This window comes from Vombatus ursinus, unplaced genomic scaffold (genome assembly GCF_900497805.2).
Source record: "Vombatus ursinus unplaced genomic scaffold, bare-nosed wombat genome assembly UNPS02014799.1, whole genome shotgun sequence".
Classification (NCBI taxonomy): Eukaryota; Metazoa; Chordata; class Mammalia; order Diprotodontia; family Vombatidae; genus Vombatus; species Vombatus ursinus.
Window position 1 is genome coordinate 26,408,341 of NW_020954577.1, and position 16,659 is coordinate 26,424,999.

General features: G+C 44.7%; 1 protein-coding gene across 1 annotated transcript in view; it reads right to left on the reverse strand.

Annotated features, from left to right (window-relative positions):
* BFSP2 (beaded filament structural protein 2) overlaps positions 1 to 14,533 on the reverse strand; it is a 119,329-nt gene extending 104,796 nt beyond the window's left edge. The window contains exon 1 of the mRNA XM_027871935.1: positions 14,066 to 14,533. Within this exon, the coding sequence (XP_027727736.1) occupies positions 14,066 to 14,524 (459 nt within the window). The 5' untranslated portion in view covers positions 14,525 to 14,533. The remainder of the gene's footprint in view (positions 1 to 14,065) is intronic.
* Positions 14,534 to 16,659: the final 2,126 nt, after the last annotated feature.

A 16,659-nucleotide genomic window follows, 5' to 3' on the forward strand; every position in this document is an offset into this window, starting at 1 on the left:
AGAGAGAGAGAGAGAGAGAGAGAGAGAGAGAAAGAGAGAGAGAGAATGCTCCACAAACCATGAAGTACTATATAAATGTGGGTTATTATCCTGAGATATCACCAGTTGTCTTGACTCTGTCCTGCCACTAGATGGTGACTAACTCTGGAAGAGAGGCCAAGGATTTCATGAAATTCTGCCTTGCTTCAATCCGACTTATGCTTGAATCAAACATCAGCCATACCATTTTATTATTATTAGCGTAGGCCATTGATCAATCCATCAACAAGCATTTAGTAAGTCCTTCCTCCCTGGCAGGTACCACGCTAGGTGCTCGTGATACAAATGCAAAGACTGAGATGGCTCCTACTTACAAGAGGCTTATCTTCTAATGGAGAAGACTACAAGCACATATACATATCTATCTATCTATCTATCTATCTATCTATCTATCTATCTATCTATCTATCTATCTATCTATCCATCTATCTATCTATATATACACACACACATATATACACATATACACATATATACACACACACATATATATATATATACATACATACACACATACACATATATATGTATATTATTGAAAGGGGGTGAGAATATTTGCTCTATTCACTCCCCCCCACATATACACTACATGAAATTCTATCAGTAAACAATCAGTCCTCTAAGTTATCAGTCATTAATATCTTAGTGCGAATTAGTTCATCAATTTGCTACTTTCTGACAACTAAAGGACAGGAAGCTTCTGAGGGAATGAGAGTGTTTTCGCCGGTACTGGAAGGTGGGAGGCACATGGGATGCTATGGAGGGTAGCCCTGGGGTGGGGGTGGTTACTCAGGGTGTGGAAGAGAGGACAGTGGTGTGTGATGACTGGAGGGTAAGGAAGCCAGTATATAAAAGAGAAGGCGAGAGGATATGAAAGCTAAACCTTAACTGAGTTTTACTGAGGGGCCTGGTGCCCCCGCCAATGCTTATTTAAGAATTCATTGTTGGCTCTCATTGGAGGAAAGAAAAGAGTCAGTTATTTTCTCATAGCAGGTCAATTGTAAAAGACATTTCCGTCCCTGGGTCCCCTGCATTTCTTTGCTGACCCGATAAGGGCAGAAATCACTTCTCGATTCTACTGAATAACATGGTGGAGGCAATAAACTGCACCCGGCTCTTTTGACAATGAGAAAAACAAACATATATATATATATATAAAATATACATATATATATATATATTTTCCCCCTAGCTAGATAACAAACAAGCTCGATTTTGTTTTTCTAAATTAAATCTTCAGTTTTGGTGGATCATAAGGTTCAAGCTGGAAGAGGTCATCAGAGGTCACCAAGCTTCTCATTTACCAGTGAGGAAAGGGACGCCCAGAGGGTTGAACTGACTTTCCCAGCATTCGCTCAGGCAGTAAGAGTTGGAGCTGAGTTTCAAACTCAAGGCCTTTGATTCTAGAACTCTAGAACTCTAGAACCAAATTCTAGAAACAAAAGTTCTTCCCACCATACAACATGACCAGATCTATATATTGGGAAGATTATATTGGCATTTATGTCACCAGTTAGGAGGCTGTCGCAATAGTTTGGGAGAGAGGTAGTAAGGGGCTTGACTGGGGTATTGAATGGGGCGAAGGGGACACATATAATATTCGTGTTGCCATAGATAGTAATGATGGGACACAGTGGATGATAAAGTGGATAGGACACAGGGGTCAGAAAGACCTGAGTTCAAATCTACCCTCAGATATTTCCTAGTTGCGTGACCCTGGACAATTCGTTTAACCTTCTGTCCACATCAGTTTCCTCATCTGTAAAGTGGGAGCAAAAGCAGCACCTACCTCCCAGGGCTGTTGTGAGGATCAACTCAAATAATATATATATATATATATATATTTATTTATTTTTTTTGCGTGAGGCAATTGGGGTTAAATGACTTGCCCACAGTCACATAGCTAGTGTTATGTGTCTGAGGTCGGATTTGAACTCAGGTCCTCCTGACTCCAGGGCTGGTGCTTTATCCACTGTGCCACCTAACTGCCCCTCAAATAACATTTGTAAAGCTCTTAGTACATTGCCTGGCACATAGTAGGCACTTAACAAATGCTTGTTTTCTTCTCTCTTGAGTTACAAATAAAATCGAATTAATGTCAACTCATTTCACAACCCCCTTCTAAGTTAGAGAAGAGAATTCTAACCTTTCTAACCTCCTCTACCCTTTGGCTTGAGACTGGGATCTCTTCCTCATCCTAAGAAGAAAACTTCCTAGTCAGTTTCCTGTTGTGTAGTTAGAATAACCAGAGCTTTTTACCCCCCAGTTGTACTCTTTGTCGGGGACCAAAACGGACACGAGGAAATGTGCATGCCTGGGTCGACCCCAGAAGTTTTGTGTGAAGAGAGAACCGGATCAGAATAACAACTAGGACATAAAAAAGGACAAAGGGATGAAGAGGGATAGCTGTTGAGTCAGTGAAGAGAGATGGGAAACCAAGCTGCCTTTTCTCAGCATTCTGTTACAGAGACTGTTCCAGGGATGTGCTGATAAATGTTTAACCACCTGCTCACCAGAAAAAATGAATTCTTAACATTTTCTTTATAATTTTCTTAATCTAGACAGCCAGCAAGACAACAACTCAAGCCCTAATTGGTAGCTTTTGCTGATTTCTGAGGTGTGAATGCTCACACTGAAAATTGAATAATTGACTCTCTTGAATGGGTCCCATTGGGCTCCAGCACACCCTTGGGTGCAGGCTATAAATTATTCTTTCTGGCTGCATGACTAGGAAACATGAGAGCTTCAGGCATCAGCAACATCACAGGAAGCTGTGTGGGCCTGAGCCTTGATTTTTGGATAGGGAGGATGAGAGTGCTTGTGAAGAGGAGAAAAGGAGTCTGTGAGGAGGGCAACACTGAAGGTGAGAGAAAAAGCTGTAACCAGGTGAGGGAGGAGACCGAGGGGAGGGGAACCCAGAGCTCGGAGGTTTGGGTTTTGGCTCCTTCGAGTTGGTGTCAGACACCCAGACTGAAATTTAATTGACTTCAGCTGGGTGCCGGTAAAGTTCTCCCTACAGTATGTATCAAGTACCCTCACTGCCTTCAGGTTTAAAACTGCTGAGTCTGACATTCAAGGCCCTGTGCAGTCTGGCTGCAACTTACTTTCCAGTTTTATTTCATGGTTATTTTCCCTCCCTGTACTCCAGGTTCTAGCTAAGACCCTGTTCCTCTTCTTATCCTGCCCCTTCTGCCCCCGTGAATTTGCAAAGGTCACCCTGGCCTGAAATGAACTCCCTGAACATCACTATTTCCTATAAGGAATGGCTTGGCTCTGTGGGAAATTCTTCTTTTCTTCCAAGACTCATCTCACCTTCTACTGTCTTCTGTGAGCCTATCTTTCTCCATGAAACTTTCCTAGCTACCCCCCTGGCCCAGCTCAGAATGAGCCCTTCCTCCCCGATCCTCCCTGTTTAGCCATTTATCAGGAGAGGCAGTGTGGTGTGGTGGGTAGAGAGATGGTCCTGGAGCCAGCAACACCTGGATTCAAGTCTTGCCCCTGATAGCGTTCTCTCTAAACGTCTGTCTCCTTGGGCAAAAAAAGGGGTGGGGTGGGGGGTTGACAGCTCCTGACTGTGGGACCTTGGATGAATCACTTAAACTTTCAATTACTCCCACCCCCACCTCCAACTCTAAAATTCTAAGTCATTAAGCAGGGGCTGACTTGCTTTGATAGTGGATGTTCCTCACACAAGCCTGGTTTAAAAAAATCATTCCCTAAATTAACTCTAATTATATTTATTTGGGTTCATGTTTCACCCTCTTACTAAGCTATAAATTATTTTGAGAGCAGTTTTTTTTTCAAATTTTTGTTCTATAGTGCTGTATAGGCACGTGTTAGACAATATTTATTGAATTGAATTGAATTGAATTGAAATCTGCCCCCCTGTCCCAGCTCTGCTTTCTGGTTGCCATAAGAGCCCTTCACACATTAGACTACAAACTCCTTGAGGGCAGGGATATCTTTTGCCTACTTTTGTATCCCCAGTGCTTAGCACAGTGCCTGACACATAGTAGGAGCTTAATAAATGTTTATTGATTAATTTGACTATACATAACAAACAGGTACATTCTCCAGTCTTCTTCACTCCAGGCTAAACAACTCCAGTTCAAGAATCTCAAAGTTAGAGAAAAAACATCAAGTGTCAAAGGCCATCCAGTTTAATCCTGTGACATAGTGGATAGGGCACTGGATTTGAAGTCAAGAAGACTTGGGTTCAAAGCCTATCTCAGACACTTACTAGTTGTGTTTCCCTGGCCAAGTCACTTCACTTTTCTGTGCCTCAGTTTCCTCATCTGTCAAATGAAGGAGTTGGGCTTGAGATGGCCTCAAAAATCCTTTTTTTTAACTCCAAATCTATGATCCTAAACCTGATGCAGGAATCCCTGATGAGGGATCTACCCACTAGACTCCACTTGAAGACAATCATGAGAAGGAACTCCCCCTAACACCACCATATTTCATTTCTGGATAACTCCAATTGTCAGTTTCTTCAATTATTTCTCATGTCCTATGGTTTCCAGTTCCTTCAGCATCTTGTTGCCTTCCCTCCACTGGATGCCCTTCAATTTGTCAACATCCTCGAAATAGGATATTGTAATGGAAAAAACACGATTTCCTACTGACCCATTGCCACCACTGGACAGGTGAACCCCAGAGTCCCAGAAACAGCAGGGCCACCCCACCTCCCAAGCCCACCAGCCCTGCTTTCAGCCTAGCCCTGACAGGCATCATCCATTGCGGCAACCTTGATGGGAAGGGGTCCACCAACCCTACCCTCAACAGCACCAAGTAACAATCAGTTGTGACCCGGGGTCAAGTACACCCAAGAACCCTGAGAGGAGCAGCACCCCCATGGCCACTGGCCCTGCTTCTAGCCCAGCCTGCTAACACTACCATCCTGGGGACCACCATTTGTGAAATGCCAGTGACCTGAGAATTGCCTCTCTAGTTGCTATACAGTCTTGCCTTTTCAGCAGCCACAGCAAGGAAATTCTTACCACCAAAGGTCTGACTAGACTGTCAGATGCCCAATACGTGCACTTTTACCAAAGGATAGGACATTCGAGAAGATTTCTGGCCTTGATTCTGCCTTGTGGCTGCACCCTAAGGACCTCAGGGTCTTTCCATCTGACTTGAAGCTGGGAACTCTCCAGTGTGTTCTCTCTGTTAGTAAGGGAGTTCCTTGAGAATAGGGAACTCCAAGCTATAACTTTCTTCTTCGGTCCTGTCACTCCTTCGCTCAAACATCTTCAGTGGCTCACTATTACCCTTTAAGCAATGGGTGGAAGCACAGAGACAAATTTGGTCTTCATCAAACTTCCTAACAATTAGAGCTATCCAAGCATTAGAAAGAGCTATTTTAGAGGGTAGTGGTTTTCCCATCCTTGGGGATCTTCAAGCAAAGGCTGAATGATCATTTGGTGGGCACATTTAAGAGGGGATTCAGGTTCAACTGTGGGTTGGATGACTTCTGAGGTCCTTTCCAAATCTGAGATTTTGTTAAAAACAACCTCTTCATTTTATAGAAAAGGGGCAGCTAGGTGGCGCAGTGGATACAACACCGGCCCTGGAGGCAGGAGGACCTGAGTTCAAATCCAGCCTCAGACACACAACACTTACTAGCTGTGTGACCCTAGGCGAGTCACTTAACCCCATTGCCTAGCCAAAAAAAACAAAACAAAACCATTTTACAGATAAGAAAACTGAACCACAAAGTGATTTGTTCAAGGTCAAACATGTCACAGACTAGGGAGAGCCAGGATTTGTGAGGCATCTAGGCTTTATGATTCCTTGGATCAGGAAGTCATGAGTTTGAATCCTGCCATTCTGGCTGTGTGATCCTGGGTAATCCATTTAACCTCTGTCCTCAGTTTCCTTATCTGTAAAATGGGGGTAATAATAGTGCCTACCTAGCAAGGTTGCTGTAAGGATCAAATGAGAACATACATAAGGTATTATATATATGTGAATTTTTATTTGTGAACCCAGGTCTGCCTCTGACTTCAAATCTGGCATTCTTTCCATGACACCAGGATGTTGTTTCATCGAGTTGTAAAACCCCTGTGCTTTCACTTTGCTCCCTGATCTCAGGTATTTTATTTATTTATTTTGGGAGGCAATTGGGGTTAAGTGACTTGCCCAAGGTCACACAGCTAGTAAATGTCTGAGGCTAGATTTGAACTCAGGTCCTCCAGACTCCAGGGCCAGGGCTCTATCCTCTGTGCCTCCTAGTGGCTCTGCTCCCACGTATTTTAAAGAAGATTCAGTATTGGTGCTAATTGTGATTTCCTGTTTCTAGCACATCCACAAACAGGCAGGTTTGACAACAAGCATCCTGAATACTAAAACCCATGCACAGCAGGGCTCATAAGCACCAGGAGAAATTATTCCGATCTGTCCTCATTTAAAAGTCAAATCTACTTACCTTCTAATGGCTACACTATCCCCCTTCTCCTCCCCTAATGGGCTCTGCTGCTGCAGGTTTAATTTACTGTCCTCTCCCACAGAGTCCATCAATATCTCCTACTTAGAACTCAGCAGTAAAATCCCAAGACCTGTACCCTAGAGGCCTTGCTCAGACCTGCCCCTGCTTCCTAAAACCTGGCATGATCTGGCCTTATAGATTGAGAGAGTGTTGGAGCAGAGAAGAACCTTAGAGATTCAGGGTATAACTAGGGCAGGGCAATGAGCACTTTGCCCTAGGGCACTGAAAGTTAGAGGGTACAGAGAACACTATGCTAGATTGCATTTCCTTTCCTCACTTTCCCCATGGCTGCATCACCAGCCCTCCTACCCCCTCTCCCTTCCTTGCAGAAGTAGCTAGTCTTTTGACGCCCTGAAGTAGCTCATCTTTTGACACCCTGAAAACCTTGTAGTATTCCACGGCGGCCCTCTTTCCTTCTGGTGGCCATGTCCCATGTGGCCTCCCTCTTTTCCTTCCTTACAGAAATTCCTAGATATGACTCCTGTAGAGATGATCTGCTATAGTATCTTCTTTTTAAAAATTTAATTTATAATTCTACTGTCTTCCTTTTGCTAAAGAATAAACTGATGCCTGGAAAGGAAAAATGACTTACCCAAGGATTCCAGTAGCAAATGGCAGTCAGTATTCGAACCCAGGTCTCCTGACTCCCTGTTCCATTCTCTTTCCCCTGCCTCACAACCATCACCTTTTCCCTTTCCTCCTTCTCTTGGCCCTGAGCCATCTGAATAATGCCAGGTTTCTGCCTAGTTGGATTCCAGATGAGAAGGCTCCAAAGTTCACAGCAGTTTCCATTATCAGCTCCATTTATTTTGCAAAATAATAATAATAATATTAATAATAATGAAGCCTAATTGGGAAGGAGTGGATGAGAAATTAGCTGCCATTTGCATGTAAAAGCCATTTTCCTGGATGTCTTTCAGGGCCGCTACAGTGACTCCCAAGGGCCTTGGAAAGCAGCCCAGTGCATTTGGGCCAGGGAAGCTGGCCTGGCTCAACTGGACTTCCTTGTGCCTTGTTCATCCAGACAAAAAGAAATGGTACATGAAAGGACAACGTCTAAGTGACCACAGACGGAGCAGCAGGGAGCACTGACCATCGGAGTGTAGCCGGGGCATCCAGGGGACAGTGCCTGAGAAAATTAAACATCTAGGGCACTTTTAATAAAAAAAAAAGGAAATGCTCATCATGGTACAGTGGAATGAGGCCTGGATCTGGAGTCCCAGGGTTGGGGTTCAAATCTTACCTCTGCTACCTACTACCTGCATGACCCCCACCTTAGGCGTCAGTTTCTTTATTTGTAAAATGAGTAACTGAGACTTAGTTGATCTTTAGGGCCTCTTCTAAATCCTTTGGGCTAGAATGGAGGATGCATCTACAACCAGAGAAGAGGAAAGGTCAATGAGAACAAAAGGAATCTCCTCCCCAAAAAAATAACTGTCTTGGAAAGAGCACTGAATTTGGGATCAGAGGCCCTGGGTTCAAGTCCAGGTTCTGTCATATACTACCTGTATGATCATGGGCAAGTCACTTAACCTCTCCTAGGCCTCAGTTTCCCCATCTGTAAAATGACAAGAAATTCTCCTTTCTACCTTTGATCTGTGATCCAGATGAGGACTTATTGAAGGAGTGACTGAAACATTGCATTGAAATTAATTAAAATCTAAATAGTTATTAAGCAAGTTTAGTTGCCTATTTTGGAGTCCAATGTGAACGTTTTAATAAAACATTTTGAGAAATCCAATGAGCTCCTGGGGCTTTGAAAATTTCAATGACTTGAAAGCAAGAGAAAAGAATCTTGGAATAAAGTGAAAGTTTCTCCTTTGGGCCTTTATGAAGGGGATGTATTTTGGTGATCCCACTCCCCATCCCCACTACTCTTTCAGTTTTTTTCACAGACTACTTGGTCATTTTGTTTGTAGCTTTTGAGTAATTTGTTTTCTCCTCTTGCCTCACTTCTTCCTTCATCATTTCCTTCTTCTTCATCATTTGTTTTTCCATAATTGCCTCCAATCTCACCCCTTTCCAATGTGGCCTTTGCAGAACTGCCCAAATATTGCTCCAAAAGCCTGATGCCCTTCTCAAAAGAAGTGTTCACGGCTACCCGTGTAGCAACAGTAAGGTAAGCTGGTGAGCAGGACGGTGCAGCCAACCCCACCGACTCATCCCCTAGATGTTTTCCTGGTAGAAAGGCACTTTCTTCACTCTGAGAAGTTGGGACAAAGGAAGCTACTAGAATGAAGCATTTCTGGCCACGGAGAGGCTGAAGCAAAGGCGCATGGCTGTATCAGGGTGGGCCCAGCCCTCTGGGGAAAGAACTCTGAAAAGAGCATGAAGCCCACTCCCTCTTTTATGGTGGAGAGTTCTCAGGTTTACAATGCTGCTTTTGTTGTTGTTGTTGAGCCATTTAAGTCATGTCTGACTCTCTATGACCCCATTTGGGGTTTTCTTGGCAGAGATACTAGAATGATTTGCCATTTCCTTCTCCAGCTCATTTTACAGATGAGCAAACTGAGGCAAACAGGGTAAAGTGACTTGCCCAGGGTCACACAGCTGGGAAGTGTCTAAAGCTGGATTTGAACTCAGGAAGATAAGTCTTCCTGACTCCCGGCCCAGGGCTCTCTCCACTATTCAGGGCTATTTTAAATGTTTATTTTGTAAAGGAGAGTTCTTTTGGGAGGAGCACACATTTATTAGGAAATGACAATGATGTAAGAAAGCAAAGAGCATCAATAAATCATCAACAAAAAATACTGCCAGAAGTGTATAACGCTCTGATAGCTGGTCATCAACTACTGTTATGGGAAGAAAGAAGCACTGGGTCCAAATCCCACCTCTGACACAGATCTTGAACAAATCACTTAACTTCCTTGTGCTTCAGCTAGGTGGCGCTACAGTGAGTAGAGTGCAGGGTCTACTCACAGGGGTGGGGAACCTGCTACCTTGAGGCCATACGTGGCCCTCTAGGTCCTCGAGTGTGGCCCTTTGATTGAATCCTAACTTCACAGTTCTGTTTCCCACCGCTGTTAAAGTCAGGAAGACCTGAGTTCAAATATGACCACAGACACCTGCTGGCTGTGTGACCCTGAGCAAGTCACTTAACTTCAGTTTCCGCATCTGTAAAATGGGAACAAAAATAGGACCTGCTTTCCAGGGTTGTTCTGAGGATCAAATGAGATATTTGTAAAGCATGTGCTTCCACATGTAGTAGGTACTTAGTAAAGAGGCAGCTAGTTGGCTCAGTAGACAGTCAGGTCTGGAGTCACAAAGACCTGAATTCAAATCCAGCCTCAGACACTAACTAGCTGTGTAACCCAAGGCAAGTCACATAACTCTGCTTGCCCTAATTCATTGGAGAAGGAAATGGCAAACCACCCCAGTATCTTTGCCAAAAAAACCTCACCCATAGTATGGTCCACGGGGTCATGAAGAGTCGCACGTGGCTGAAATGACCGAACAACAACAACTTTCAATTTCCTTATCAGTAAGATGAGGGTGTTGGACAAATGGCCTCTGAGTCTCTTCCAGCTTGAAATCTAAGATTGGATGATCTATGGATCTCATGATAGAATGTAATTTTCTTTGATTTTAAGAGGAAAAGAAAGGTCTGTGAATCATCATTTTACTGAACTTGCCTTCCTGGTCAGGGTTTGCTCCTGAACCAAGAAACCAGAAAGATCTGGCCCCTCTTTGTAGGTGACTGTCACTAACAGGAGAGCTGGCAGAAGGGTGAGAGGGGGGATTTTCAGGAAAGTCACTTAATACGCTCAGATAATGAAATTTAACTTGCAAATTTCCTCCTAATTGGCTTGGACTCGAACACTGTTGTATGGATTTAAAACTGGCAGAAAGCCGGTAAACAACATATCTAGCTAAGTGAGTCTTGCTAAGTCCATCCTTATTAAATGTTTGTGTTAGGGGAAAAAGGAAACGCACGTGATTGAAATTGCCACAGTAAGTTGGTAGTTGTTGCTAATGCCAGGGAGCCAGAGGAGAACGCAGCAACTCAACTCCCAATTACCTGGGCGCTGGTTGGGGGATCAGAGAGTGCCAGACTTGTCATCAAGATAAATTGGGTGCAGAGCTTGCCTCTGGCACTTTCAAGCTGGGGAAGTCACTTGACTTCTTTGAGATTTAGGCAACTTTCTAAGACTTATGATTCTGATTTATCCATCCTGTGGGTTGGCCATGACATATGTATAATTCAGTCCTGTATTTCCCTACCATAGTCCTCTGGGTCACCTTTCCCTTTGATCAAAGAGATGTAGAATAGATGTCCTGCAGATCAGAGTTTACGTTTGGCACCGTCCATTGCTCTGAACTTAGCTGTGTTCCCCTCCCAACCCTCAGAGGAAGTTAAACCCCCTTCAGGGCAGGAATTGTGCACAGGAATCCATTTTTGTGTCTCTAGGACCTAATACTAGTAGGCACTTTATAAATGCTGAGTTGAATTTGTTGAATTTAATACCAATCGAAGAAAAATAGAATTAGGAAGGTGAGTCTGCTGCAGAACGGAGCAAGAAAGAAAGGATAGAAGGAATAATAACAGCTAACATTGATATAGCACTTTAAAATTCACAAACCCCTTCGCAAATAATTCATTTGAGATGAGGAAGAAAGGAGAGAAAGAAAGAAGGAAGGAAGGACTGACCCATTCTTAACATGCTTTGTTAGGATGCTGAGGAGGGGTCAGAAAACGTCTACAAAGTCTTCTGAGCTCCTTGAACATACCAACGGACAGAACTATGTTCCAGTTAAAAGAACAAACCATGGAAAGGCTTTTTCTATATTACTTGTATCCAACTCTCCCTTCAGCTTACCCAGTCACTGGCCCTGTTTCTAGGTAACAGACACCAAAGGATACTGCTAAAAGTGGGATTGATTTCGATTTTGAATTCATTATGCTCCAGGACAGGAAGCAATCCTTCTCAATCTGTTTCTCCCTTCCTTCCTATTCCAATCCATTGCATTCTGTTATATTCTATTGCATTCCGTTCCACCCCATCCTACTCCATCCTAATCCATTTCCCTCCCCCGCCTTCCATACTATTTCACCTCATTCCGTTCTTATTCTTTTCCACATCTCAAAGTTCACTATGTTCATAGCACCTTGTTAGCTTCCGGAAATACAAAGAGGAAAAATGACACATTTATAATGGGGAGGGGGGAATATGATATGAACAGAAATCAGTATAACATTAGGTAGACTTGATAAGGCAAAGGAGAGACTCAGGCAAAAATGGTTTTAAGAAAACCGAAGGGGAGAGAGCTCACTTTCTTCTGGGAGAGGATTCAGGGAAAGCTTTATCAAAGAGGCAACACCTGGCCATGTACTTGAATGTAAGCTCCCTGAAGGTAAGGATCATGTTTTTGCCTTTGTATCTCTAGCACTTAGCACATTGTCTTTTTCTTAGCAAGCTCTTAATAAATGCTTATTGACTGAATGATTATTGAGGAAAGAGGCATTTTAATGGGCAATGATGGAGGGGGTAGGTACTAGGACTTACAAATGCCTGCAGGTGGGAGACAGAATGAGATAAATGAACAGCTAAGTAGTCTGGTTTAGCTGGAACGGGAGGGGCACTAATGTCAAGTAAGTCTGGAGAGGTAAGTTGGCTCCAGACTTGGATGTCAGGCCAAAGACTTTATACTCTATCCTGTAGACAACAGGGAGTCAACAGGTGTGGAGGGAGATTATTTTGACAGTTGTGCAGAATACTGGTGTCAAACTCAAACAGAAATGGATCTCTGAAATTGACTTAGAAAACCACAAATTAACATTATCTACGTTGAATTGTATTTTTATTTATTTTGTTAAACATTTCCCAATTACATTTTCATCTGGTTCAAGTTGCACTGGAGAGTTGTGTTGGTGTGGGCTGAGTCTGCCTCCTCTGGTGTAGAGGATGGATCAGAAAGGGAAGAAATAGGAAGTAGGGAGGTCACTGTAGTCCTCTGGCAGCAAGGACCCAAATTGGGATAGTGACCCAATGAGCAGAGAGAAGGTGGTGGACAAAAGCAAGAGAGATGTGGGTGTAGAAGCACTAAAGACTAAGCGACTGAGTGGATATGGTGGATGAGGGAAAGGGAAGAGTGGAAGCTGACTCAGTGGTTATAAAGTTTGAGGGCTTGGAGGATGGAGGTACTCTCAATCAAAAAAAGGGGGGGTTTAAGGAATCTGGAGGAAGGGTGGGGGGCTTAGGAGCAAAGAAAATGAATTCCTTTTTGGAAGTGTTGAGTTAGACATATCTATGGGGCATCCAGGAGGAGATATTTAATAGGCAACTTATCCTGGGTGACTGGAATTCAAGAGGGAGATTAGGGCTGGATCTACAGATTTGATAAATACTTGCTGACTGATGAGCCCATTATAAGGTTGTGTCTATATGTGATTGAAACAATAATCAATTTTGAAAAAAAATAACCCAAGCAATCTGGCTGCTTACTGGCATGAACAGTGATTGGATGAGCTTTGGGTTTTTCTACAGGTAGAAGGGTCATCTTAGAAGAAACTAAGGTAAGTCCACCTATGCTTGCTGACCTAAAAGACGGTGTACTAATGCTGTTTTATGTTAATGAAATTAATTCATTTCTTTGATACCATTCCTCAACAGGCCCAGTTTTTTCAGAATAATGCTGTGTGAGCAGAAACTCTACTAGCCCTTTCAACATCCCATGCCAGTCCTGCCCCCCCCAACTTGTTAATGTCCTCATTCTCCTTAAGTTGCCTTGTATTAGCTAATCTTTGCACATGCTCTGTCCCTCACCAGGCGAGCATCGGCTCCTAGAGGGAGGAGAATATTTCATTTGTGCCTTTGTATTTCCCAACATCTGAACTATTTTGGGCAAGGGAGTAATGTGGTCAGACTTGTGCCTTAGGAAGGTTTATTTGGGGAGCTGGTGAAGGATAGATTGGTGAGGAAGAGAGACCAGTTAGGATGCTGTTCTAATAGTCTAGGACAGTTGTGATGAAGATAGCAGGGGGAGGGTGTAGGAAATTGGCGATATAGCCATGCACTTTATGGGAATTCATTTTTTAAGGGGGAGAGGTGGAGACCAGACCTATGATTTTATTGGTATAAGGAATTCTCAGGGAGGAAACTCTCTACCGGTGCAGGTCAGTACCTGCTCTGCGACTTATCAGAGGTTAAGTGACTTGCCCGGGGTCGTGCAGACAGTAGGTGTCAGAGGTTGGATCTGAACCCAGTTCTGCCTGATTCTGAAGCCAGCTCTCTATTCACTGCACCGAGCTGCTTCTCAATAAATGTAGTTGAATGAGGGTGAGGCAGTAGAGTATAAAATCAGAGAAATTATTTTTTAAAATAGACATGTAGATTAGTTCATATGTGTATGGATGATTTTTTTTTCCCAGATGGTTTGGCTCTAGCTTTCCCTTCACTGCAGTATCAGTGCCTGGGGTGCTGGGTAAAAGACCCCCAAGGGCTGTGTTGGTGGTGGGGTATGCCCTCCTTCCCAAGCCTCTTGGGGTCTGACCTTGCCTTGGTCTTCAGCCCCCAAGGGCCACCAGCTGCCCTCACTCACCTGATGGTAGATGTTTTCCCAGGTCTCCTGTAGGGTTCCCCAGTTGCTGATGCTAGAGGCTTTCTTCTCCAGGTAGACCCGCAGATGTTCCTCCAACTCCCTGTTCACCTGCTCCAAGGCACGGACTTTCTCAATGTATTCTATCATGCAGCCATTCAGGGACTCGAAGAAGATGTCCCTGTTCTTGTCCAGTCCTGGGCTCAGAGCGAGGGCTGTGGACGAGCTCCGCAGACCCTGCAGAAAGACGCTGCTGATGCCCAGGGCCCGGCGGGACACCCGGGTGCCCAGGCTGCTCACTCCTCCGGTTGGCACTGCCCCCACATATACCCCTGGGGGTCTGGGGAGGCTGCTCGGGTTATTCCCTACAACACTGACCCGGCAGCCTGAGGCCCCTGGACTCTCAAGGCTGGATGAGGGGTGGGACCCCAAGAATGAAGACCGACGCCTTGGGAAGGGCATGTTGGCACTGGAGCCTGCTCGGCACTGCCTCTCCCTTCTCTCATCCCCTGGCCCGGATGAGGCAATGGTCTGTTGGAGGGGGTATTGTTTCTTTGTTTTCAGCCCCTCTGCCTCCACCCCCTCTGGTCCTGTTGCCTCTGACACGAGGCATTCTGGAAAGTTGTCAGATCAGGGTCCAGGCCCCATTGTTCTGGGTCTTCTACGGGCTTCCTCATTCAGGGCAGCTGAAAGGAGATGCTTCTGGGACTCGGGCTTCTGCACAGCCAGACAATGAGGCCATGCCTGGGGCACTGGGTTGTGTCCATTCACTCATTCTCTGCCATGTCAGGGCTTCAGTGCCTCCTGATTTTTCCAGACAGCTGGCCCCTGACTTTGGGGAGAGGACAGGGGAAGAAACATCACACAGGTTGGGTTTGGGTTTGGATGGAAAATAATGGGCCCATTTTCCATTTGTAGAGGGTGCCAAGCCCTTTCACATCTAGTGAAACAAGGTTCTAGGTTCATAGATCTGGTCATGGCAAGAACCCTAGCTCTGAAGTCAGAGGAACTGAGTTCAAAATCCTACCTCTGACACTTTGGGTCATAGATCTGGAGACGGAAGAGACCATCTGATCCCATTCCTTCATTTTTACAGATGAGGAAACAGAGTCCCAAAGAACTGACATGACTTCTTCAAAGTTCTACAGTTAGGGCAGCTAGGTGGCTCAGTGGATAGAGCACTGGCCCTGGAGTCAGGAGGACCTGAGTTCAAATGTGCCCTCAGACACAAAACACTTACTAGCTGTGTGACCTTAGGCAAGTCATTTAACCCCATTGCCTAAAAAATAAAATACAATAAAAATAAAAATAAAAATAAAAAAATAATGTAAGACAAGAGGGCTTTTGGGGCAGCTAGGTGGCGCAGTGGATAGAGCACTGGCCCTGAAGTTTGGAGGACCTGAGTTCAAATCTGGCCTCAGACCAAACACTTGACACTTACTAGCTGTGTGACCCTGGGCAAGTGACTTAACCCCAATTGCCTAAAAATAAACAAAACAAAACAAAACAAAACCAAAGTTCTAGAGTTAGTAAATGGAAGAGCTGAGGTTAGAGTCCAGCCTTTCTGACTCCAAACAGCCTGTGCTCTTTCCACTAGGTCACATTTCCTTGTGCAAGTCACTTCTTTTCCCCAGGCTTCACTTTCCTCATCTGTAAAATGAAGAGGCTGTACTAGATGGCTCTGACTCTGAGATCCTATGACTGGCAATTAGAAGGAAGCTCAGAGATCTTCCAGTCCAACCATTCTTTTATTTTACAAATGAGGAAGTTGTGTGTTGGCCAAGGCTACCAGTCACAAAGGCTGTAAATAAGCGGAACCAGGATTCAAACCCAGGGCTTCTGACTCCAAACCCAGTTTTTGTTGTTGTTCAGTTGTTTGAGTGGTGTCTGATTCTCTGTGACCCTATTTGGGGTTTTCTTGGTGGTTTGCCATTTTGTTCTTCAGCTGATTTTACAGATGAGGAAAATTGAGGCAAACAGGGTTTGGTGACTTGCCCAGGGTCACACAGCTAGTAAGTGTCTGAGGCTGGGTTTGAACTCAGGAAGCTGAGTCTTGCTGACTCCAGGCCCAGCACTATGCACTATGGCGCCACCTAGCTGCTCCACTCAATCACTTTGGCCTCTCCCACTTTCCCAATTCCCTTATTTTACTGAGGACCGGCGAGGTGATGGAACTCACCCAAAGTCACACAGGTAGTCAGGAGCAGAGATAGGCTTTGGATGGATGTGCTTGGAGTCCAAATTTGGCCCTGTTGACCTTAGGCCAAGGCTGCCTCTTCTTTCTGTTCTTGCTCCTGCTCTTAGACAAGCCTCAGCTCCCCTTGGCCTGTTCTCTTCCCTTCTTTCCCTTGAGTCTCGTTCTCCCCACCTGGGCCCTGGTCAGAATGCGGGATGGAGGTAGGGGTGGAGGGGATCTAATTAGGGGCTGAAAAGACCAACCCACTAGAGAGACTTCTTTTAGAAATGGACAATGGTTCTCCCAGTGTTGGGGAACGGTGCTCAGCAGAGAGAAGGGTTAGAGGGAGCGTCACGAATCTGGGGCTGGAAGGGACCTCAGAAGCCATGTACAATCCAACTGCCCCATTGCATAGATGAGG